The following is a 27,840-nucleotide window of genomic DNA, read 5'->3' as shown; positions in this document are numbered from 1 at the left end:
ACCTCCCTTGTGGATATTATGCGTCCGAAAAACAATTGGATATGACATCATCTATATCATGATGCCACTTTGACACACAAGCTACCAGAGAAATCGGACAAGACAGAAAACTCTAGAAATGTCATGGGTAGTGCATTAGATTTTCCCAGTCTAGTCCTGTGTCTTTGAATTCATTTCATCATTACATGAGGCTCCTGGGTATTGGTAATCCCTGATGAAGATCAGCTGTGCCCTCTGTAGACACTGCTGCCCCTGGTGCCCAGATAACTAGCCCAGTTCTGTTTCCCCATGGGTAGCAGGCGTCCTGTCCACTCCTGTTGCTGGTTAGAGCTGGATTCTGGGTTGAAGCTGACCCGTTGAGATGTATCGCCGAGGAGAGGGGCTACACTGACCTTACTGACCATTGTAAGCCCCTTCATCTTTGTATAGCTGTATCCTTCATCTACTAGTTGTCCAACAAGACCAGTTATGGACACGATGTCCAGTTGTCCATCACCGTCAACATCTCCCATGGCAGCTGTAATACATGGACACCGTTGATCAAAAAGGTAAACACTACAGATATATATGGTGTAAAAAAATTGATCAAAACCTGTAGCTAAAATTCTCTCCACACACAATTTAATCCCAGTTTATAAACTCTGCCCCCACACAACTTTTACAAGGGCCGTATTACAGTTAGTTTATGTAAATAAGCTAGCTGTGTGTCACAATGTGAGAAATCAAAAGAGCCTTGTTTTACAGTAATGAAGGCATATCTTACCTGTTGAGCGATCTTCCACAATCAGCACCACACACATGGTTTGGTTTTCTGATGATGAGGAATCTGTATTTCCTTTCACTACAAAATAAAATGACACTATAAGCAATGTTAATAATGTTAATAAGAAAATGGTTGCTGTATAATGCATATAAACATGACAATTAAATTATGTAAGCTGATTATTGTACCAATGTATTTGTCAAATTTAAGCAATTTTTTAATTTCATTGATTTTCATCCTGAAAGGAATTTCCTCTAAATCATGATTGCACTAATTGCCTTTTTTATTTATCATTTTCTACGGCATGAGCTGTGGGTGTGTCAATTCATCAATGTACTTATCATATAATCTGTTTGAATTATGTTAGGCACCAAATTTTGAGTATACAAATATAACAATATATATATATATATATATATATGCTTATAGTAAATAATTGTACATATAATACTTTATCTGTGTATATGACAAATTGTGTATATCCAACTACTGTAGACTAGTGAAGTGTGTATGTTGTTGGATAATAATAATAGGTTAAATGGATGGTTGGTTGAATGGCTGGTTGGTTGAATGGCTGGTTGGTTGAATGGTTGATTGGTTGAATGGTTAGTTGGTTGAATGGCTGGTTGGTTGAATGGTTGATTGGTTGAATGGTTAGTTGGTTGAATGGTTGGTTGGTTGAATGGTTGATTAGTTGAATGGTTGGTTGGTTGAATGGTTGGTTGAATGGTTGATTGGTTGAATGGTTAGTTGGTTGAATGGTTGGTTGAATGGTTGGTTGGTTGAATAGTTGGTTGGTTACTCAGGTTTAATGTCTCCTTTCACTGTCGTTGACTGTATTCAGGTGAAGTGAGGATGCCAGTGGTCGAGTCTTCCGGTTCCTGTATTCCCCTAAGGCATCCAGTTCTGTCCTATCTGTCCGTTATGTCCACAGAGACGTAAAAGTCTCTGGGACGGACAAGAGCGACTAAATGGTATATTGACTAGCCCTCCACCTCTGGGTTGCGAGTTTGAAACCTACGTGGGGCAGTTGCCAGGTACTGACCGTAGGCCGGTGGTTTTTCTCCGGGTACTCCGGCTTTCCTCCACCTCCAAAATCTGGCACGTCCTTAAATGACCCTGGCTGTTAATAGGACGTTAAACAAAAACAAACAAAAACAAACCTGTGTATGTGTATGGCAGGGCTGGTACTTCCAGGACTCTGATTGGCTGATCAATAATCGTTCTGTCCATAAGGAACAGCTCTGTCTTGAGGTTGGAGTTTTCCTCACATGTGATATGGTGATTTCTGTAGTCATCTTCGGGACTTAAACCTGTTAAAGGATAAAAGTATGATTATAAACTGGCCAACTAGGGGACAGAAATCTAATATAGGGACACCTTTCTTTTGGCTGAATTAATTACATAATTATTGTATATACATGTACAAGAGACCCATGGGCCTTAACAGTCACCTGAGGTTTTATACATTTCAGCATATTTGACCCCTGAGACCTTGAATGGACGTTAAGGTCATTCATTTGAACAATTATTATAGCCCTTTACCCATGAATGCTACAAACCCAATATCAGGTCTCTGGGCCTCTTGATTATTAAGAAGAAATTGTTAAAAGATTTTATCATAATTGACCCCTGTAACCTTGAATGAATGTCGTTCAGCACTAGTAGTGATTTAAAAGATTTATTACAATTTCGCCTGTTTGGCCTCAGGCTTCAAGGGAGCAAATGCACCATCAGCTGATATTTATACAACATTAGATTTTTTTGCCCAATAATATAATGCTCCAACCAAAAATCCATCCTAGTCCTTGTAGTCATTCAGGACTAGAAGCGATTTATAGGAAATGTTGAGCGATGGCAGATGGACGACGGACAGACAGACCACAGACAGATGGACAGACAACATACCCTGCTACATAACATAAGCTCACTTGCCCCTTTGGCCAGGTGTGCTAATAATTTTGAAATTTGACGAGGATACTAAACGACATGTATGAGTATTTTTCACAGACAACAGTTGGTTCCCTATCTTTCAATTCAAAATCTTCAATCTATAGCATCTTTTTACTTCCCGTAGTAAACCGGACAATTTCTAATTGCATTTCCTTTTTTCTTTCAGTTTATATATGTTAATATTTCCTTATGAACTACACCACCATTTACATGAACACACAGGGGCTTGACATGTTCATTTCACCTAGAATAAAACATTCACCTCAGAGTTTGTCCCCCAGATCACTCATAGGAACATGTCAAGCCCCTGTGTTCACATCTGAACCTCATTAAGTACAATGTATTTGAGTTTCCTGTTGAAGACAAATCATGTGCCAATAGAGGACCAGCACACCTCTTAAGTAGTGTAGGTCTGGGACATATGATGTTTGTTAAATCACACCTCAAAAACTTCACATGTATTTGAGTTTCCTGTTTTGGATGAACTATGTAAATATTTAGCCTACCACAATTTAATTCAAGGAATACATCTTCCCTATCTCATACAGATATATAATAAGATAGCCATAATATCATTAACAACATCACAGGTGCCAGTCACAATTGATTTACCTTTAGATTCGGTTCACTGCAGTATATATAACTATCAATAAACATAATTCACCCAAATAAACAATGACTGAGGAGCACCTGTGTTACAAGATGATTCATCAAATAAATAGATAAATAAATAAATTGTGACTGGCCCCTGTGTACAGAATGATTCATCAAATAAATCAATCAATAAATAAATATAAATAAATAAATTGTGCCTGGCCCCTGTGTACAGAATGATTCATCAAATAAATCAATCAATAAATAAAAAGAAATAAATTGTGACTGGCCCCTGTGTACAGAATGATTCATCAAATAAATCAATCAATAAATAAATATAAATAAATAAATTGTGACTGGCCCCTGTGTACAGAATGATTCATCAAATAAATCAATCAATAAATAAATATAGATAAATAAATTGTGCCTGGCCCCTGTGTACAGAATGATTCATCAAATAAATCAATCAATCAATAAAAAGAAATAAATTGTGACTGGCCCCTGTGTACAGAATGATTCATCAAATAAATCAATCAATAAATAAATATAAATAAATAAATTGTGACTGGCCTCTGTGTACAGAATGATTCATCAAATAAATCAATCAATAAATAAATATAAATAAATAAATTGTGACTGGCCCCTGTGTACAGAATGATTCATCAAATAAATCAATCAATATATAAAAATAAATAAATAAATAAATTGTGACTGGCCCCTGTGTACAGAATGATTCATCAAAAAAATCAATAAATAAATAAAAATAAATAAATAAACTGTGACTAACCCCTGTGTACAGAATGATTCATAATACACCAGGACTCAGGTCACAATTACATATAGCAACCATGGGAGAAATAAATTGCGACCAGTCCCTGTGATTCATCACATGACAGTCACATGTACATTAAGTTTTTTCCAGATGAGGGGAATCCCCTAGAGTTGCTCAATCTCACACCGGCAGTAAAAAATGAAGCCTGTGTATTTCCTAAGCGTGGTTTTGTGGTGTATGCTGACTGTCTGTGTAGCTAAACACAGTGAGCAATGGCCCGCACAAAAACATCTGAATAAAGGCGACATGTTCCAGTACAAAGGTGAGTTTATAGTAGTTATAGTAGTCTCTGTAATCAGAAACTGGGGCATGACCTAGCTGTATACACATACATGTATTTAGAATTGTGTACATCACACTAGTGGCATCTCTAGCTAGTCTTGTGTTAAAAACCATCCAGAAATACCTATCTATAGAGAGTCTGTATATATATAGGTATTTCTGGCTATTTTTTTATATAGATATATATATATGTCCCTGTGTGTATACATAGTGTTAAATAATTACATTATAATTACAATTCCTTATATTGATAAGGTGCTTGGCAGGAATGTGTTTATTTTATAATATTCTTTCACAAGGAAACAAATACTACTTTACTTACACATCTACACTGTGTTTTATTTATTTTGTAGTAATCTATATTAAGTGATACTGTGTCCTCCCATCCACTTTCAAAGTAGGAAAGTTCTATTAAATCAGATCAATTCCACTCTTCTCAGATCACTTATAGGAATGTGTCATGCCCCTGTGGACACACCTGAATCTCATTAAGTACAAAGTATTCGAGTTTCCTGTTGTAGATAAAATCAAGAGTTTATGGAGGATCAGCTCACCACTTTAGTATTTTAGGTCTGGGACACATAATGACTGTTAAATTACCTCACAACTTCACAAGTATTTTAGTTTCCTGTTTAAGATAAACTAAATTGTATATGTAAACTAGAACACTGACAGGTCAGCATAGGTCCCCCGTATTGAGGCAATATATCCCCCATTATCATCAAAAAGACATCGGCCCATATGATATAGCTGAAGTTGATGCTTGACATTTGGACTACAAAAATAATTGCAAGAAAGCAAAATATCCATTTCACATTTACTATGATGTTTACTCTTGTTTAACTACATATATATTTGCTGGGAAAACAGAAATTTAAATACTGATGCAATCTTCATTTGTTTTTCCACTTGCTACTATCTAATATATTTTTATATAATTCCAAAACATGTACTTGTCTCTGCTAGGCATTTAAAGTTTGATGTTTTTGATTATAATGAATTGAAAATTGAATGAATCATGATATATCTCATATAAATCAATGTTTTTTTCTGAAATTTGTTTTTATTCATTTATTTTCTTTAGATTGTAAGAGTGTTGGAAAGGCAGGGTACAATGAAAGTGGTGTTTACATGGTATGGTACAACTCTACCACTCCATATAAGGTAATTACAACTCTACCACACCATATAAGGTAAGTAGAACTCTACCACACCATATAAGGTAATTGCAACTCTACCAAATCATAAAAGGTAACTACAATTCTACCACACCATTTAAGGCAATTGCAACTATACAACCCCATATAAGGTAATTATAGCCCTACCACACCATATAAGGCAAGAACAACTCTACCACATCATATAAGGCAAGTACAAATCTACCACACCATATAAGGCAAGTACAACCCTAGCTACCACACCATATAAGGCAAGTACAACTCTACCACACCATATAAGGCAAGTACAACCCTAGCTACCACACCATATAAGGCAAGTACAACTATACAACACCATATAAGGCAAGTACAACTCTACCACACCATATAAGGCAAGTACAACTCTAGCTACCACACCATATAAGGCAAGTACAACTCTACCACACCATATAAGGCAAGTACAACTCTACCACACCATATAAGGCAAGTACAACCCTAGCTACCACACCATATAAGGCAAGTACAACTCTACCACACCATATAAGGTAGTTGCAACTATACCACACCATATAAGGCAAGTACAACCCTACCACACCATATAAGGTAATTACAACTCTACAACACCATATAAGGCAAGTACAACCCTACCACACCATATAAGGTAATTGCAACTATACAACACCATATAAGGCAAGTACAACTCTACCACACCATATAAGGTAGTTGCAACTATACAACACCATATAAGGCAAGTACAACTCTTCCACACCATATAAGGTAATTACAACTCTACAACACCATAGTATATATATTTACAACAAGACCCATATCATACAGTCAGTGTGTAAGGTAATTATAACTAGAGTCATTCCATATAAGGTAAATAGAGACTACCACACCATCGTAAAGTGATACTATAATACTGAATACAGGACTTTATATAATCAATTTTAGAAGGAAAAAAAATCTACTTTGCAGGTAGTGTGTCAGCACACATCAGATGGCTTCTACACTGTCATACAACAACGAGTGAATGGATTGGAGAACTTCAACAGACCATGGGACGATTATGTAAGGGGATTTGGGCATACCCAAGGTGACTTCTGGGCAGGACTCAATCAGATCTACTACCTTACCAACACAGGTAATAATGATAAGTTACTGTATACAGTCGAACCTGTAATAGCGGACACCCTTATATAGCGGACACCTGTCCATAACGGACATATATTCATAATGTAACTGCAGAGGACAAAGCAACAATCACACCAGGACACAAAGCCAGGGCCCTCCAAACTCTTCACGAACACTTTAACCATTTGAGTTATATGCCAAGCTTACAGCATTCAGCCCAGTAATGCTGTATGCCTGTACCAACATCAGGATGCATATGCCAAACAACACTATTTGTTTTGCCATTAAGTAGCTATAGGGGTAAGCTTATTACATTACAATGAAATATCTTTTGTCAGCATTTCTATTCTTCAACTTCATTAAACTTCATCATTTTACATGAATAACTCTTGTTGGCTCAGATTAGCATGCAAGGGGCCTTGCTGTGGGGTTCCCAGAGAAAACCCATATGTTACCAGGCAGGTGATCCCCATACCTTTCCACATTTGATCAGGAAAGTGAATCCTGGTCGCCAAGGTGAAGGCAGGGCTCAAAGTAGATATTTTTACCAGGTGGCCTATTTGGCTACAAAGTCAAAAAATCTAGACGCCAATTGGAAAAGTTAGTCGCCTGGTCTAGTTGTTGTAAGATTAAAAAATTTTTTTTTTAATTCTTTAGATCAGTATAACATTTTCAATGGTGAACATCATTTAAGCAATGACTGCAACTTTTGAAAGATTAACCAAATCACAATTGTTTTTAGTGGGCATGCAGGCGCCTTATAGGTCAAAATAGGTGCCACTTTGAGCCCTGGAAGGCAAGAATTTTACAACTTTACCACTTGACGACTTAGGGCCATCAGCATTTATATTTAACTGCAATATACATGGATGGGCTTAATGTCAGATAAATATGCTGTAAAATAGCAGTCTATATAGACCTCTGCTGGATACTACAATGGTAGAAAGGTTATATAATTAGCTGATTCAATAACCAGAAATACAAGCTAAGTATATGAAAATAGGGTATAGATTATCATTGTGCTATTGTTGCTTACATATGACATATGACAAAGCCATCAGAATTTTTTTTTAAATCTTTAACACCTATGACCTTGAAAATAAGGTTAATTAGGTATAGAGGAAATTGGTTGAAGTTTCTAAAAGTGGGTAAAATGTTATGTTTTTAACAAACCTGATATCACTTAAGTATGATTGTCATTTTTGAGTCAGTTTCATGCTAATTCAAAAGTACTAATTACAGTTTCATGCTAATTCAGATGTACTAGTTACAGTTTTATGCTAATTCAAAAGTGCTAATTTCTGATTCTCATTCATTATCAATTTATAGTCATTCTGCATATTACAGATAGTTTTAGCACTAAATAATGCAGTTTGTAATGTGATAAATCTAGACAAAGCACAAAAACATGAGATCTGTAATATCAGTTTGATTTATATCATATTATCTTCATTCCAAAGGGCAAACCCATCTGACGGTTCACATGCAAGACTTCCCTGGGAATATAAGACAGATAAATTACCTGAACTTCAAGGTGGAAGGGCCACAACAATGGTACCGCCTTTCTATCAGTAATGCATATGGAGATGTACCTGACGACCTTGGATATAACAATGGCTGTTTTTTCTATACGTATGATAGACCAGACCCCTATGGCTGTGCCCACCAAATGACAGCAGGTTGGTGGTACAATTATTGTACATACGCCCTGCCCAATGGACAATACTATCATTACGGGCCTTACACTCCCACCACCGGGATGTACAACGGCATTTTCTGGAAGGACTGGCTTGGGTTTGGATACTCTTTGAAATACATTAGTTTGGTCTTGTCTCATCCATAGAGATCAAACAACATTGTTATCTCCCTTTAGTGACATAATGTCACAACAATTTACATTTAGTGATATAGTGTGACATCAATAGTTATCTCCCTTTTATGATATGGTGTAACACCAATAGTTATCCCCAATAGTTATCCCCCTTTAGTGATATTGTGTCACTTCAATAGTAATCTCCCTTTAGAGATATTGTGTCACTTCAATAGTTATCTCCCTTTAATGATATGGTGTCACACCAATAGTTATCCCCCTTTAGTGATATTGTGTGACATCAATAGTTATCTCCCTTCAGTGACATTGTTTCAAACCAATAGTTATCTCCCTTTAGTGAGATTGTGTCACATCATTAGTTATCTCCCGTTTTTTGTATTACAGCATAAAAAATATATATAAAGGACTAGTAAGCTTGCTTATATGAACTCTAATGTCATATCAACAGTCATCTTAGTTGGGTTTTTTTTAAACAGTCTCACATCAGTAGTAATGTCCCATTTTTGTAACACATTCCCACCTCAATTATTATCAGCAATCTCCGTTTAATTTTGCTTTTTGTTTCTAATTGGTTTTTTGTTTATTTTTCTGTTTTTCTTATACAGCGTCTTTTCAATAGTTATGACAATTTATTTATATGTATCACATGGACAATAATCTCACTTTTTATCATGTACAAATATCTTTATTGTTTCCCAATAAGTTGGTAACCTTCCTTCAAATAGCATATACTGTGCGTTCCTACCAGTTGTACCGGTACAAATCTGTTGTACTTGTAATGGAATCTGGAATACCAGCAGAACTGAACCGGTTCAAGTTGTTCGCTTCATGAAACGTATCACTTGGATCCAACATGGTGAACATGTGATGCTTATGAACTCACATGAGATTCTGTTGTGTTTCATTATATGGTATTATACCTATTTGGTACAACTGGTACAAACACTATAAAATAGCACACTGTCTATCGTTTCCATTGATCAATCACAACCAATCCACTTTTGTTTACCGTATTAAAAGCTGATGTTTATACATTAATGAACATGACTGCGTTTGTGTTTTGATTTTTATTCTCAAGTAAATATCCTGTGTCAAAAAAAAGACATTGTCATCTATATCCCCCAAAAGGCAAACAAGTGTTGAATTCTAAGATACTTTGATAACAATGCTGTTAACATACGAATAGCTCACCAACAGTTATCTCCCTTTAGAAACAGTGTCATACCAAGAGAAATCTCCCTTTAAAAAGAGCCACATCAATAGTAATCTCCCTTTAGAAATAGTGTCTCACAAAGAGTAATCTCCCTTTAAAAAGAGCCACATCAATAGTAATCTCCCTTTAGAAATAGTGTCACACCAAGAATTATCTCCCTTTAGAAATACATTACCACCCAAAATTTATATTCATTTTTTATTATATATTCAATTAAATATCCCTGTGTCCAAAATTGACAATAAAACATCGTCATTTAAATCCCCTACATGGCAAACAAGTGTTCATCTATAAGATGATTTAATTACAATATTGTTGACGAAAGGTGATTAGATTAAACCCGTGAGTATATCATCTTTATATTATGCCAGTTTGAAGAGAATCAAGAGTTACAGAATTTCATAAAGTTTTGTCATGTTAGTTCTACCATAAATTATTACATCAGGATTTGAAAAATGTTGTTAAAATGTGATTAGCCTAATTACCTTTTGAACAACTGGGCCCAGAATGTGATGTGTGGTGTAAATATAAACAATAATGGAGGTTTTCACAAGATATGTAATTAATCCAGATGTGATGGGAGGCAAAGACAAAACATGATGTAAAGAAATGGGGCAAACGGATATGTGGGTAACACTTTGTTTATTTACTGAAATATGGACTACAAACAACAAAATATCTGCCTACCTGATAGTGTACTGTTTCTGGATTCATGCCCAAGATGTCGACGCTGCACGTGGCTTTTTTCATCATGCTGCAAATAGATGTACATTGTACGTTGTCAATAAGATATTTATTCACCAAACATGGGAAGTTTTGAAAAAAAAGGACCAGGGTACTGTTTCACAATGCGCCTTAACTTTCAAACGAAAATTTTACGCAAAACTTAAGAAGTTCGTAAAGGTAAAAAAGACCACACCATTGGAGTGAAAAGGGTACACCGGTCCTATACCTTTGTCCCGTACTCAGACAATGAACTTTATTTCATTCTCTCCAAACAACTGTATTATATTATTGAGAGAAGATCAAATTTTCTGTAAAATTTCAATTGGACATTGTTTATTGTGCAGTAAAACAAACAGTAACAATGCAGTTTCTACAAGGTTTGCTCACTGCACAGATATACATAATGCTCTTAAAATAGAATTGATCGTGAGTCATTTTCTGTTCAAAAGTGCATGCTTCCGTACAATGTTAAATTGGCATCGTAAGTTACAACAGGGTGGATTTGGCATAAAGTTAAAAAAGTTTTTTTGATGTTATTTCAAGTTACGAATTTTCATAAGTTACGAAGTTTTGTGAAATCCTTAGTATGTAAATCTGACTTACGCAAAAGTTACAGGAATTTGTAAGTTACAAAGCTTTGTGAAACAAAACCAGTCCTGTAACCATTCATTTCAATATGGAATTGTTTTGATTTTAATCATTGTATGAACTTCTGTTCATCCTTTAATATCCTTTAAAAATTTAAACTACTTGAGATATCTCCATGTTTTTTCAAGACCCCAATGACTTCCTATATAACAAAATTTTGACTGATTTTTAAAACAATTTTACCTGGTGTGGATTCTTTAACTTCTCGTTACGTATCAGAATCTCATCTTTGCCTGTGTGGACATTTGCTCCACGTCCCTTTATTTTGAACAAGAACATGTCCCTGTGCGGGTCCTCGGTGTGAACGGTCAGATCGGAGGACATCTCGTACCAGTTGGTACTAATCTTCCAGATTATCTCTCCTGTTTTTCCACTCAGAATCACAGCCTGTTGGTTAGAACAAACTTCTGTGAATTTTTCGGCCTGATTCTTTTTATTCATAATGTTTATTTATTTTTTCTTTCTTTCTGTCTTTGCCTCTGTTACAAAACTCTTGATTCTGTTATACTTTAAATACATACTGGTCTCAACCAGAGTGATATTCCTTGCCAAAAGGCAAAATATTTTAAAGACTGCCAAGATCAAGGAATTTAACATCAGCTTCATACTGTTGGTTTTATTAAATATTAAATTTATAAAAATAAAAATTTTAAATTATTACTTTGGTCTCTAGGATATATGTCCGATTTCTAAGTTTCAAACTAAGGCGAGATATGTGCTGGTGTAAAATTTTTGCTGGGTAATTCCTTATGAAACTTCAGGGCTGGTAACCAGCCTATTTCAAATTTAAACATTCACTTCTATCTTGCTGACACATACTGACCTGGGAATGGTTATAAACTGGCCACTCTCCAATACTCCAGTGTGTCATGAAGTCCAGAGTTCCATCATCATCAAAATGGCCAGGAGATGGTGTACTGTTAAAATGAAAATTGACAAAAACTAGATTTTAAAACTAGGAATATCACTTTTGAAGGAGGCAGATTTACATACTAAGTACTTGTTTCTGAATGCTTTCATGTTTTGTATAATGTAAGAACTTTTTAAAATTTTCAATAATGAAATACAGTTTAAACTAATGTTTCACTAAAATAAAATATAAATGGGACCTTTCAATCAAAACCTAATCAAAAGCGAGTAGGTTTATTGATAAGCGCAGACAAAATTTTCCTATGCGAAGCTGCTTTCTGGCAAACCCCGGCAAAACTGAGTTCATGATTTCAAGAGTCTTTCATGAACTTCATGAATTGTTCATGAACAGTCATGAACTATTCATGAAATTTTCGCAGGGAAATGGTAGAAAACAACATCTCAGTAGTTTGTTACACAGCCTATATAAGTGGACACCCTACCCAGTCAGAATGAACTGGATTGTACCCTCTCAAAATGCTGCATGAGGGGTAAAAAATACACAATGTACCATTTTTAAAGACTAGTATGTCTCGGTCAGGGGACAGAGCCAAACAAAAGCTTTCCTCACAGGTGCAAATGTTCAATTAAAGGTTAAAAAATGAGGCATTATAAAAGGAAACATTAGATACGATCTCAAATTTAGTTGCCTCTTTTGAATCATGCAAGAGATGAAGAGGGCTTACATACATGTAGACATCAGCCAGCCTGATGCCCAATACTCATTGAATTGGTGTATTCAATAAAATCCTTGTGAAATAAAATGCAATGGAGACAGCATGTATAAATCTTATGCACTTCTTGTAGGGATAATACATGTACAATATATGACTCCCCGGAGGCCCAACAGTTAAATCTTAAATAGCTACATGAAGTTTGAGAAATATCCCTCCATTAATTGTCAAGAAATAGTGATAACAAACTTCAATTCTCAAAATTCAAGATGGCCACCTGTTGGCCATTTTGTTTTTTTCTTTTCAAAAATTTAAATTGAATTGGTACATCTAGGGATGATGGGGAACCTACACATGAAGCTGGGCTATGACTGTAAAGTTATAAAGAGATCAAGTAGCCCGAGTTTCCTCTGGCCCTGACACCATGGCCGGCCTATGCCATACATAGTGTCAGGGCCAGAGGAAACTCGGGCTAGAGATCAGGAAGACCCAACCTAACATTAGACCAACTGTTTCCTGATTCTATGACAGTTTAACCTTCATCATATAACAACAAACTATTTGAATTAATAGTTGTCATTCTAATCCTTTAATATCCAAATATTTCAATTCCTGTCAATTTTGAGTAAAATATCCTCCAAATAACTTACCTGTAAGATTCCTGGCCAGAAAAGTCAGCGGACCACATGATCCTCAGGTCCTTTCCATTGTAGAGTATATTTTTACCATCATACACGGAGGCCATGATGTCAAACACTCCATCTCCGTCTACATCTACGATGACGGGGGGAACCATTACTCCCTTTAATGTTCCTCTGTAAGGTAGGTACAATTTAAAATAGCATTATTGTCACACGAAACAAAACACAAAAAATGAAAAGGCTCACAACCCTCAATGGTCAGCTGAGAGAAAGTCCACAATTGTCAGTAATATAGATTGTGATAACTATTTTTTATGCAAATTGATTTGAATTTTTTTTCAATAATTGATAATAATAATAACAAATATTTTTTTCAATTAAAAAAAAAAATTTAAGGAAACTTTTTTTTAAATGTAACATTTCTGACAAAGTCTTGATAGACCTGTCCATGTTAATACAGGCCTTGAAAGTCGTTGTAACAAATGCGAAAAAAGGATAATTCTATACATCTTTACTACATAAACTCATAAACCCTTTCAGGACAACAACATGTAAAACTGTTACATGTAAAACTTAGTGGTGATGCCTTATATCATGTTTGATACGACTTACTTGTAGATTGTGATGATGCCAGTGGTCGGATCCCTTAACTTATCTGGCCACTGGTCGTATTGGCCCTGCACACCTGGGACATTGCCATCTTTCTCGGTAACATAGCGGTAGAAATCTGGTAGGGAAATCATCATAAAATCTCCTGAAATAAACCAAAAGTATTATATTTTCAAATAAGTTGTTACTTTTAGACATACTAAACAAAGCATTAAAAACTGTGACAATATCAATATCCAGAGAAATATAATTTCTTCACCGGTAATAGAGATTACTACTCTACTATTGATAATACTCCAAACTGATTAAAATCATCTGTTCAAAGCTTTGTTTATATGTGCTACATTATGGCATAGAATGAATTATCAAAGAAATAAACAGATGATTTAATTGGATTGATACCGGTAATACTCGGATGTCTGTAGATCTATATAATAGACACATGATACATCTTACCTGGAACAGTCTCCCCACCACTTCCGAACAGGATGTACTGAGAGCCATCCTCACAGGTATACATCACAGGACTAAAATAGGTTTCTTTACTGTCCGGCATCTCTAGGTAACGATGACCAATTGTCTGTCCCGTCGCTCCCGACAATATCAACAGGCGACCTGCCGCACGGTCATGGTCCTGTAAAACAGTGTATGTGTACATTTGTATGTAGTTAAGGGGAAGCAACTCTACGTAAAAACAGGATAGTAAAAATTTCACATTCTACAAATATTTTATGTCAGTTTTCTGTTGGTGCAATAGAAAGAGGCACAGTTTAAATATTTCGAAATAAAACTTATGCATCATAATTAATTATTTTGAGACAATAATAACCTCTATTTCACAAAAAATTAAATAAATTAAATCCAGTAAATAAGAAATCTATGATAACCTTATATTCCTGTCATTCCAAGAAAATCATACGACAAAAGAGAACCTTTACTTTGAACAATGAAAAGTTTTATTCTTCAGGAACTAATTATATACACCTTCTTCGTAGAATGCTGGTGCATTTTGCTTAAATTACTTTTCTCTTTGAAACTTCAATGCCACATACAAGTACAGATAATCATTTAATACATATGAGAAACACTAGTTATGTTTTCCACAAACCTCTGGATCCTTCTCGGGGTCTCCTCCGTTAGGTACCAGGACTTCTGGAACGCCATCACCATCAAAATCAGGCAATGCCAGGACTTGGAATGTGTTCCACATTGGAAACATCAGAGATTTATCACCAAACCATACTGTCTTACCTGTAAGGGAAAAACTAACACATGTACATCATCATGATCAGCTGATTTTGTATACTCCGTTAAAACTATGAGAAATTAATCTTTTATGAAACTGTGAACGAATACAGTAAAAAAATTGTCATAAACATTCGGCAATGAAGTGAGCAATGACTCTCAAACCAGAGACAGCTAGTAAAACATAACCCCGAATTACACAACAGATAAAAATAAAATCTTGCTGAGACTTTGTTCTGTAGGTTTTACACACAAAAATGTCACATTTTATGTGCAATGAGTCCCAATGCTATGAGATACTAAAGTAGGTACTGTATAGTACTAAATATGGTGCGAGTCCCCAAAGGTCCAAATCCCATTCTTTTTTTTATGTTTACCTTTAAATCTTCATACATACAGTTAAACTTGTTTATAAAGAATTTTATACGACCACAAAAAATAGCATATTTTATCCTAAATTTGTTATAGGATTTTGAAATCAATTTGGTTAGGCTTCATTTTAGATATTGTTTAACTCATTTCTTAATACATGTTTACAGAAATGTGTCCCATGCTAGCTTGTCTTACGAAAGTTTGATTGTACAAAAATGCAGCATCTTAAAACAGTTATTTATTGTTGTGAGGTATTATTTTATCGACTGGTGGATATTATAATTAGTTGGGTTTTTTTTGCTTAGTAGTAAAGGCAAGTCTGAGTGTTCTTCAAGACAGTTTTAGTTTCACACTAAAACTATTACTATATTTATCCTGTAATAAGCCCAGGACGCAAAAACATTCTCACTGACTCATCTTTGGGGTACCAGTGGACTTATTGCGGAATGATGAAATAGCTTTTGTTAGAATAGTCAATCAACTGCTACAGACATGAGAAGGCTAATTACTATAAATGGGCTTATTACTATGTAGGGGCTTATTACCAGAAATGGCTTATTACTAGGCATGGGCTTATTGCTTGACAAATACATACTTATCTGTGTATATTGGTATACTGACCTGTCCGCGTACTAACAGCCTGAACACCAGCAGGACGACCACACAAAATACAGTCTTTGTAGCCATCCTTGTCCACATCAAAGTCTGCACAATTGATGAGCGTCACAGAGGAATACACTCTCTCTCTCCACAGGACTTCTCCATCATAGCCTCGTAAGGCATACAGGTAGCCTACACAAGGATACTCTTCCCCTGTAAAGAATTCACACTGTAAGCTACAGGTTTTATGTAATTGTGACATCAAATATCCTCTTTAAAAGATCTATCTAGAGTTCTGGCTTGCATTAAATCTATGATGCACACCATATTTCACAGTTCTGAATACTAAAAATGTTTTTGTTTGATACTGTACTTAAATATTACCTCTCATCCATCACCTGCTTTTCATTCATTTTTGTGAAGAGCACTAATTGCCATGATCAACTTCCTGCCAATCAATGGTGTTGTTACAGTTTAAGTCGTGTAAATGATCAAAGTGCTGTATTTCTTACAGTAAGCTGTATAATTTCTACACCTTCATCATCGTTTGCACCAAATGAATTTAATATGACATAAATGCTCAAGAAAAAAACATTAATAATACCTTTTCCTAAGCAAAATTCTTTAAGTTTTGTTTCACTTCCATCCAACTTCATGAAGGCTAAAGCATTGTCTGATGAGGCTGATGCAAAAATCACATCGTCTAATCCATCTCCATCAACATCTAACAGTCTTACGTTAGACTCGGACATTGAATCCACTGTAACAAACATCTCACATATTAAAATTTGTAAAATAAACTCATTACAGAATAATTTATATACATGTATATGTCAATCTTTGAGATGTCCCTTGAATCGTTCAATTTCAATAGTCAAATTATTGATATGTACCCGTAAGTCAATTGGAGAAGAAAGAGAGATGTCATGTTTATTTCTGAAAATCTAGTAAATATTTTAACACTAAAATTATATCGTTTTTTTTGGAATATATAGCGTGAATTGAGATGTCTATATATACCACAAGGAAAATTTAGTCCAAGTTTGGTCGCAATAACACTGATATTTTTTGAGACACTGTGATAAACTTGAAATGTTGACAATGACAATTCCATATGTGCCCGAAAAGTAACACCTTAATTTCCCTTTCGTGACATTCTTTGCAGGGAAGAAATGTTTCATATATTACGTAAAAATAGAAAATAAATATAGAGATATTGATCCTCTAATATGATTTTCAAAAATTCTGCCATCCTCATTTGCTTACCAATAATAATTTTTTTATCCATATTAATACATCATTAAAACTAAAAGTCTGTGATGTCATTATTTCATAATTATCATTTCATAACAATTGATATAAATAGATAATACTTACATAATCCGTCAAATCTTCTATTCCAATTTTTTGACAGATTTCCAGTCTTGGAATGATTTCCGACATTTTCTATTGTGACCTCCTGGCTGATATGAGATGCATGGGAATGAACAGCTAAAAAAATCCCAAGGGACACAACCAAAATAAGAACACCTACAACAAGGGAGACAATCTGACAGGTGGAGAGAGATTTTCTCTTCTTGCGCTTGCGATGCTGTGGTGATGTTGACGTCAGGCCATTTTGTGGAGGTAGTAGATTCAGTTCTAAATCACCATAGCGGGCATATTCTTTCACGAAAATATCTTCATCTGAATCATCACTTAATGTCAAAGGCACGCGGGTATACTCCATCAATTGATCAATGTCTCCTGGGTCCTAAAGTAATACAAAACAGGTCAGTGCTTAGGAAGATCTATGTGATATATCATATTTTTCCAAATATAAGCCCTCTCCATCATTTCTGCAGAATCACCAATTTTAAAATAGTACATATACAGAGCAACTTGCTTATTTGCATAGCCCTTTTTCCATGACAAAATATGCAAATAACCGGAGTATTCGTATAGACGGAGTTGGGTTTTGGCCCCTCTGATACACATGTAGATCGTCAGGTAGTAGCCCGAATTTTCTCTGGCCCTGTCACTATGTCTGGTGTAGGGCCAGAGCGCACTACAATTTTTTTTTGTATATTATTTATGTACTCTAAAAATGGTTCACAAACAGCCCTCCCCAAACTTTCAAATTAAACTTTTATACTATGGGAGAGGGCTAATTTAAGGATAAATAGAAATTAAATATGGTATGTTTACTTTGTTCAGCAATATCACACATGTATACACTGCAATAATTTTTATTTATTTCTTTAGTTTGTTGTGAATGTATTTAAAGTAGTAATACTAATATCAAAATAACATTAATGCTTATCCAACTTATAATCTTACTTGGCAGAATATACTTCCAGAACTGCATTTAACAACAATTATATACTGTCTATAGATATATCCATTATTGAACTGCTTTCAGTTGGCATTCATAGGCAATATGAATGCCAATTGGCAATATTAAATTCATATACAATTGTGTTAAAGTACTTGTCAGCTCTGCTTATTAGGAGGATGTGTTAAGATTAAACTCCTTAAATATTATTTGTCTTCTTTAAACAAAATATCCATCTAAAACGACAGCTTAAGATATGTAGCTTCAAATACTATTTTGTCAAAATGGGCAGCTTAGGTCTATGGAAATGTACTTTTTGATGCTTAAAATCTAATCTTGTGTGAAGGGCCGTATCCAATAGGCGCCATTTCGACTGAGTGATCACGTGAACAAATACATTTTAGATCATGTGATCGCTAAATATAGCCAAATATCAAAAAACTAACGAATTGTAAATAAAAATGGCATCGGCCAAAATACTAGAGGGAATTACAAAATATGGGAATTCAGGCTCTCCTCCCAGGGGAAAATAAATGACTTGAAAATAAGGGAGATTTTGTATCACAACAGGAGGTATGGCATGTATGCATGCAAACTAGCACTTTACTCTGTGCATTCTGACAGATAGATGTGTGGTTTAGAATGTCTACCTGCTAGAATATGTCTACGCCAGTTGTCATGCATGCATGGCCACAGGAAACTAGGGTTATATATCTTCTCCTTACATTTATAATGCACACTAATTTGCACATGCACTTTAAATGAAGAAATATGGATAAGTTTGCAACAATGCAAATTGAATTGTAGCCAGAGACCTCAGTAACACACTATGAAATTCTAATTGGTTCTCTGAAATAGCCAAAACATGATTTTTAATGTCTGTGATGTATGAAGACGAGGTAATTGTATGACAGCTGTAATATAGAACTTCTACCTGGATATAATAACTAACAGATTAATGCCGGTATGTGTTACAACAAGAGGCGAATGACGTCTTAGTATGTTGACATCGTAAGATCAAAAACAATCTGTTCTGATAAAAGCATACAGTGCGGCGAGTGCCACGCTAAAACAAACATTGTAAATTGATCTTAGCAAAATTATTCTCGATAAATCGATCGACAACTGTAGATCTCAGATAAAGACATGAAAGAAATAACTTTTCTTCTTTATGTAGCTAAAAGGTTTCTTAAGCAAAGTGTTCCGGTGTCAGTTATTGTCTAATATCACCTGTCAGCTACCTGTTGGAACTCGGACCTGTTCAGATGGGTCTTGTTTATTGCGGAAGTGGTGAATAATAACTTCCGGTACGAACACTATAGGGGCGCGTTTGGTTCGGATCATTTTAATCGCAATATTGAATGCAGGGAAATAAAAATATAATCGGATTTAATTTATCGATGATACAATAATATAATGTTTAAAATGGATTGAAGCAAAACTTAAGCTGTTTTTAAACTTGACAAAACTCCCGAATAAAAAATATTAATCTTATCAGTTTTAAATGCACTCGTTTCCCATATCCACCATGGTACAAACACATGTACCGGTCACAATTAATTTCTAACGAGTACATAAGGGGTAGACTACTACAAAAGTGGAAATACGTCTACTTTGTAAGTTAAAAGACATGTAGATCCAACAGGAATATTAGCGCCCACCATCAAATGATCTTATATTGGATCTAAGACTGATCTTTCCTCGTTTTCTCACCTCTTCCCCTTATCACTTAGAAACAGAGGACCTTAAAGAAATACGAGAAATACATTTAAGGAACTAATTTAAAATATCAATTACAAACTTCAACTGATATCTAAAATGGAAGCTGATCTGAATTTTTGTTCCGATTAGTTTCAAAATGAATCGCGTACGGCTACGTTTCAAAACATGGTCGCATGTTGGCCATTTTGTTTTCCGATTCGACTTAAAATCGATCGGGAACAATAAGAGACAATGCGGAACCTTCAAATCAAGTTTCACAAATATCCTTACAGTATTTCTCAAGAATCATCCAAAATGTCTGCGTTTCGGCCATTCTATTTTCCTGGTCAGACTTCATATTGTATCGGGTCAACCCACAAACGAAGGAAACCTATCTGTGATTTTTGAGAATGAGAACAAGGATTGTTTATTGACGAAGTGAGGGCCATGGACACAGGCGCTTGCATAGAAAATGTGATTTTCAATTTTATTTTTATATGACAGTGGTATGTGTAATCTGTTAAGTACAAGTACTTAACAGATTACACATACCACTGTCATATATATTAAAAAAAATGAAAATCAGATTTTCTATGCAAGCGCCTGTGTCCATGGATCACGGATGAAGGGCGATTTGAATAACCCCACACAATCTACAGATATATGCACGCAGTATCGGAGAAGCTTGTCATTTATGGGGAAATAAACTCTGCGGTCTCAGTGAATTATGAGGGGAGATAATCCCTGCGTGTCTCTGAGAAAATCAGGATATATTGAAGCAGTGTTCAACACAGCTGACTTCCGTGGTCAGCCACACATTTCGCCTCATCTTGCTTGCTGGTGGAAAAATTATAGAATGGAAACAGGCAAGAATCACCAAATCATAGAGACTTGGCAAAATTCCCAACCAACGGTCTATATTATATATGTATTTTAGTATTATATATGTAATTTGGACCATGGGTTGGGAAATCGTGCCAAGTCCCTTTGCATCAAATTATCGTCCCATGTCGCAACCTATCGTTCCGTGTGACTCAGTGGTGAGCGCTGTAAGGTGCTACCACACAACATTGTGTGTATGAGTCAGTTGGCACGTGGCTACATCATATCACCTCTACACAATGACTTAAATCCGTTTAGCTGCGAAAACCAACCCTTTTCAGCAAACATGACATCATGAAACAACTTGATCAAAAACTGCAAACATATAATACCATCTTGGAATATAGCAAAGCTTTCGGCACCACACTGAAAACTACATAAATCACAGCATGATGGGCTTACCGCACCGACACATTACAAGCTCCATTTCCCCCACAATCTTAAAACAAAAGGTTTTATTGGAGGGAGACAATTCCTCCGAGGCCACATTAGTACCCGGCGTCCTTCAGGGAACAGTCCTTGGTCCCCTATTCTTCACCAACTGACGGACAGTCCCCATATTTAGGTGTTACACAAAGCAAAACTATGAAATTTGATATATATACCGTCAACAAAATCACCAACAAGGCCAATTCCATTTCAGGATTTCTCTGTCATAACCTCAAACGAAGTTTGGAGAGTTTATAGAAAACTGCACGCATGCATATGGTACTAAGATCACTACTGTAATATAAGGACACTCTCCGGGACCTGAAGATCAGAGATGCATGTTTCGACGTTCCCTCCCCGTGTCGGTTTGTGTTTCACGAGCAGCTTGGAAACGGATCGGACTGTGCTGTCATGGTTGTGTCCTTGGATAAGACACTTTACTCTGGACGGCATGATACGGGCTTTTTGTGTGTTGTTCTGTGATTTTTTGTTTGTTTTTGTTTAACGTCCTATTAACAGCCAGGGTCATTTAAGGACGTGCCAGGTTTTGGAGGCGGAGGAAAGCCGGACTACCCGGAGAAGAACCACCGGCCTACGGTCAGTACCTGGCAACTGTCCCACGTAGGTTTCGAACTCGCAACCCAGAGGTGGAGGGCTAGTGTTAAAGTGTCGGGACACCTTAACCACTCGGCCACCGGGGCCCCTTGTTCTGTGAGGTAGTGATCAACAATTGGTACAATGAGACCCCGCCTAAAAAATAATCCTAGCTGTTCACGGAGCAATAAAACAAGTAAACAAGCAAACAAACAAACAAACAATCAAGAGATCCTGTGCATCAAAAGGACACTAACAAATTAGAAAATATACAGTGGGTTGGTGGCTATCCACAAAATTAATACTATAACTCCTAACTATAGATATCGCCAAAACATCAAACATATGAAATCATCCAAAGTTCTGATACTTTCAAAAAACAGTTTCTTTACCAAGAACTGTGAAAGACTGGAATGGTTTGAACGAAATTTGTATTTCGGCAGAGGAAGTAAAGGATTATGAAAAAAACGAACTTTTGGCCTAAATTGCCTCTCACCTTGGACATTTATCTTCAGGATTGAAGGCAGTCTACGTAACATGTAGATAGAGCTACAATTAATGTACTTAGAAGCTTGTGAATAGGTGTTCGGTTTACCTTTTGGCATGATAAGGTGATAGAGGCCGGGGAAATAACCCTTGAAGAGCTTAGAAATGGGACGGACATCAGATACATCCGATGAATGACTGCTGGCGCAATCTAAGAACATGTGACCTATTCGGCTTTCCTCGTAATAAACCGAGCGTGCTCGTGTTTACAAACAACACTCAAGATAAACAATGTTCCGACCCCGAAAATATGTATAAAAACAACAAAGATGACGGTGTAGGCGCGTGTACCGCTTAATTATTTATATATCTTATTATTCATAGGCCGAATTCTACAATTCCTGAGGTTGAACTATACGGTAATAGTTCCTTTAATCGAACAAGTCGGGGTTCTTCGAAGACCTGTCCTGGTGTATGCTGATGGTCAAATAACAGCGATTGATAACAGAATGATGAATGATGAGGAAGCGAAAAGGAAAGGAGCTCTATAGATGAATGAGCCACAGGCGTCTGTATTTGGTTAGTATTTATAGAACAAATACCAGGTACTAGACTATACTCCTATTTGATATTGTAGGAACAGTGGCTAATAGTTTCTTCTGTAAATACAAACCAGATGCAGGCGCCCGTGAATGAACCAAGCTGTAGGCAATACTTAGTACTCTATAATAAGGAATTGTTACTGAATTCATGTTGTTTACAGTCAACGGGTCATAGTATAATGCTGACAGAAGGAGAACAGGGGAAAATTAAATTCAAAGTAGTGAGATGTTATTAGGGTAAAGTATTTTAGCCAAGGACACAATCACGACAGCACAGACCGGTACATTTCTCAGCTTCCCGAGAAACACAAACCGACACGGGTAGGGAGCGTTGAACAATATGCCTCTCGGATCTTCAGATCACCTATATATAGGGACTGTGCGTCAATTGGTTAATATTTGGGGACCAAGGACTGTTCCCTGAAGGACGCCGGGCACTACTGTGGCCTCGGAGGAGTTGTCTCCCTCTAATAAAACCTTTTATTTCTGTTTGTGGGGGAAAGGGAGCTAGGTATGTGTCGATGCGGTAAGATGGAAGAGAGTCGTGAAGTTCGAAGGTCTGGTGGGCGTTTTGTGGAAGGACTTTGTGAGTTCGTATCTTGTGTAAAAAGGGGCTTCGTGAAGAAACCGTATGAATTATTTGACGGCCGACATGGCATGCGAACACAATCGAGATGAACTGAAAATGGCAAATTAACGAGCCGAAATTTGTCGACGATGTCCAAACAGACGAAGAGATCGAGCTATCTTGATGACGGGGATGGAAATTCCAGAAACAGCACGTGACAGGCGTTTCACGGAGGGATCTTCACGACAACTGAAACTCCCGAGAGAAGATTATCCACCAATCCCACAACCTACATAGTTTTGTTTATTTGTCCTACTTTTTCGAAGGTTTCCATGGAAATTTTCTTTTGTTTGTATTTTGCACTCGTTAATTTGATCTTGAGTTATAATGACGGTTTCGTTTGCATGGCCGTATTTAGCCGAAGTCACACAGAAAACACTTATAGGACAACCCTATGATAGAAACCCACTGTACACCAGATATTTGACCACGACTCTCGGCACAAGAGATGGCGAGTTTGGCGTTTACAAAATGGATCAAAGATTATTACAAAGTGTTCGAAGGGTGACATTATTAAGGGTAATAAACTAGTCATAGACGTTCCGTGGAATGGTGGGAGGTGATGGATGGGGTGTATATTTGGACAAATGCAGGATCACCGCGACGACTGTCGAGGGAAGGGGGAAAGAGGTCGCCTTCATTTATCGTGGTCCAAACGGCTTGTCTGTTTATAGACTATATTTGTTCGTTTTTTAAATAAGGACGTAACTAAGTACGTAGGTGAGGCGAGCATTGATAAAGCCTTTCAAGTCTTGTGTTTACATCTGTAGGTCCGTCAATAAATCGACTGAAATACATATACACAAACGGAAACACACTGTATGTATGACAGCAACATTTTAACATCACTGTGGTACATGGAGAGCTTAGCTATATAAACCCAGGAATGGACCACTCAAATCACATCCGGAAAATGTATTAAAAACCGCCCGAAAAACTGAGTAATGATTCGGAACCAAGTCGATATAGGGGGAATATATATAAAGCTGTGTTTAAAATTGTAAACAGCATTCACATGTTAATTCCTCTTTCACCAGTATCCACGATTATGATATTATCGTGTTACTCATAATTCAGTTAAAATCAATCCAATCATTTAAAATAATGGTAAAATGGGCCAAATCTGCTTTAATGGAGTGTCTCAAAGATTTCCCCAATATTACAAAGGTGTAACAAATGTCCAATATTGCTCGATATACTAAAACTACACCTAAACACAGGGGCTCGGCACGATATCCCAACCAACCGAGTCCCTGTGTTTCCAATTAGTATTTCAATTCCTATTCGTCAGGCTACTTGCAGGTCCTTAGCACAAAGATCCGATATCCATAAGGTATGCGTATGACCGTAACTGTTACGTACGCGGACGCAATCAATCAATCAATCAATCAATCAATCAATATTGGTCAATCAATCAATCTAATTAAAATTAGACTTGTTATTTTCGCTCCTCTATGATACACTGCAATACAAGTATTGCAGTGTATCGTAGAGTATCGTAGAGGAGTGGAAATTCCAAGTCTAATTTTAATTAAACAGGTCAATCAATCAGTCAATCAATCAATAAATGAACCAATCAATCAATCTCTACCAAATACAACACATGAATCAAAACACCTTGGTGCGATCGACTTCATGAATTAGAAATTAAGCATTTCCAAAATCATCACCAGACTTAATTATTTTCCGTACGGGAATAGCTATAACAATAATTGATCCATTTCCAATACTGTCCTGTTTGCCTGTTGTAGAGTTTGATGGATTCGGCGATATGTGAAACTTGACAGCGCCGGAGATTTACTATCAACATCCGTACTACCCAAGGACACATCTAAATGAGCACAGTTGATTCTGCCTTAAAGCGATACCGGAGAACGATCTCAGATTTTAATACTGTCTCCACGACCGTGCTTCACCGCTTAATGAGAAGGATGATCCGTCGATGACGTCATCGAACAGTCAATTAGTCGGTAGCCACACCCTGATCAGATAGCTTATCTCGCAAAATTGTTGACTTTTCCACGCCGGATTTTATATATACACTAGTGGCGATAAAGCATACCATAAGATCGTATATTTTTATCTCTCCAAACAGATGATCACTAATTGTATTGTTAAAAGTACATACCATGAGAACTGTCGGTTTGGCAGGTTTTCCCCCCGACGACATGGATTTTCCGCGTTTAACTAGCGCTCAGGAAAATAATGAGTACTCGGTCGGACAATGCAGCTGTTCGATGGCGTACATACGGAAATAAAACCTTCCAATGTTTCAACACGGCTAAACTGTGATCTTGCAACAGAAAGACATGTTATGTGTTAAAACGTATGTCTTATCAAGGACGCATGAACAAAGTGATTGCTATTAAGTTAAATGACTGTGTTAAATATATTTTTAGCCTAAGGTTAACGTTTCTTTGAAAAGTTAGTTAGAAATAAAAAAAATTATCTTGCAATATATCGAAGATATTTATAACGAATACATATTTGAGTGAGAAATAAATTTCAATACATTAGACACACGTTTATATATGTCTTCCTTCGTCATTTGTGTTGCTAAGTTATATATTTATTTATATATATATATATATATATATCAATATATACATATGTGTGTGTATATTATATAACATAGTAACACAAATGACGAAGGAAGACAACTTTTTGACTCGTGCCCTGACCGGGCCTCGAACTCACGATCTACGTACGGCGCCCAATCGCCTAGCCAGAAATACCTGCAGCTTATACCGCTGCGCCACATCATATATGTGTGTATTTATATATATAAGAAAAAGGAATCTGTCCTTGGGAAGGTTAACGTATCAAAAAAATGACAAAAAACAAGACTTTGCGGCCACAGGGGATTTTCCAAATGATGGTCCATATATATATATATATATACAACAGTTGTCGTGTTGAATTTATATTTTTAAACTATTTAATCGATACACAAAGTATCTACAAGTTTTATTCTATATATATATATATGTGTGTGTGTGTGTGTGTGTGTGTGTGTGTGTGTGTGTGTGTGTGTGTGTGTGTGTGTGTGAGTGTGAGTGTGTGTGTGTGTGTGTGTGTGTGTGTGTGTGTGTATTATAGCTTGGCCTTTCTGCACTCTCGGGCTAAGTCTGAAAGGGCATGAAGGCCAAGCGGCAAAGTCTTGTCTGCGCATGATTTGTTTATAAATTCAATTTGTTGTGTTTACAATGTTCCTTTGATAGAGTAATGATCGATAATCTGTTATGAGTGTTATAGTGTCCGAGTCGGCTCCTCCGATCCTCAATACATGGTTATTGTGTAGATTCGCACGCAGTGCTTAGATATGAAGGTTGATAACTTATCCGCACCCAGAAATATACAGCTTCATTAGCTTTTCACGAGCTAAAAATAAAACTTTCAAATAAAAAAAAAAGATAAGATTAACTCTAAATTATATCATTTGCCACTTTGACAGACGCTTTTTAATCTAATGGCCTATGAATAGTTTTCATAGTAACGGAAACATTTATTCTAATTTTAACTACACCTGATTTATTGTTTTATATGACCGGGACATGGAAGATTTCAAACAAACGAGGTGTGTCTTTTGTGAACAATACCTGGCACACGCCTTGCCGCAATGTGCTGCAGTGAGTAAATTGGCAGGGTGTGTTGTGAAACGAACACGCCAGATAGTCTAGTGGTGGTCTCGGACGTTTTGCTAACCATCCGGATGTTCGGAAATCTTCCAGAACGTTACCATGATTTCCAACATCGCCCATAGAGTGCATTGCGTTCCCTGACGACCGCAATGCACTATGGGATATATTGCATGATTTCATCACTAATATTGATATTGTGAAATTTCCCATAAAAATAAAGGGTTTGTAACTTTCGATCAAGATTACCAACTTGAAAGTTTCTTCCCAATTATCAGGACAGACACCTAAAATCCATAGCACCCGGAAATAATTCACTTTAGTTCATTGTTTGGTGCTCATGGATGTCAATTATCTATGCTTCGCTACATTATTCCCTTAAG

At 36.3% G+C, this 27,840-nt stretch overlaps 2 protein-coding genes across 2 annotated transcripts; one reads left to right on the top strand and one right to left on the bottom strand.

Annotated features, from left to right (window-relative positions):
• On the bottom strand, positions 1-27,589 carry LOC117316365. Its single transcript, XM_033870943.1, has 14 exons — positions 27,419-27,589; positions 17,561-17,936; positions 16,788-16,943; positions 16,205-16,396; positions 15,075-15,217; positions 14,423-14,600; positions 13,970-14,111; positions 13,367-13,531; positions 11,957-12,050; positions 11,317-11,520; positions 10,447-10,513; positions 1,927-2,076; positions 764-841; positions 1-517 (listed from the first exon to the last, which is right to left on the bottom strand). The coding sequence occupies exons 1-14, from the start codon at positions 27,587-27,589 to the stop codon at positions 222-224; spliced, it is 2,412 nt and encodes an 803-aa protein (XP_033726834.1). The 3' UTR covers positions 1-221.
• On the top strand, positions 4,220-9,588 carry LOC117337118 (angiopoietin-related protein 1-like). The gene is made up of 4 exons (XM_033897914.1): positions 4,220-4,404; positions 5,509-5,588; positions 6,560-6,725; positions 8,176-9,588. Exons 1-4 carry the CDS (start codon positions 4,281-4,283, stop codon positions 8,556-8,558), a joined length of 753 nt encoding a protein of 250 aa, XP_033753805.1. The 5' UTR covers positions 4,220-4,280; the 3' UTR covers positions 8,559-9,588.
• Positions 27,590-27,840: the final 251 nt, after the last annotated feature.

This window comes from Pecten maximus, chromosome 1 (assembly GCF_902652985.1).
Source record: "Pecten maximus chromosome 1, xPecMax1.1, whole genome shotgun sequence".
Taxonomy (NCBI): Eukaryota; Metazoa; Mollusca; class Bivalvia; order Pectinida; family Pectinidae; genus Pecten; species Pecten maximus.
This window is presented reverse-complemented; position numbering and strand designations above follow the sequence as displayed.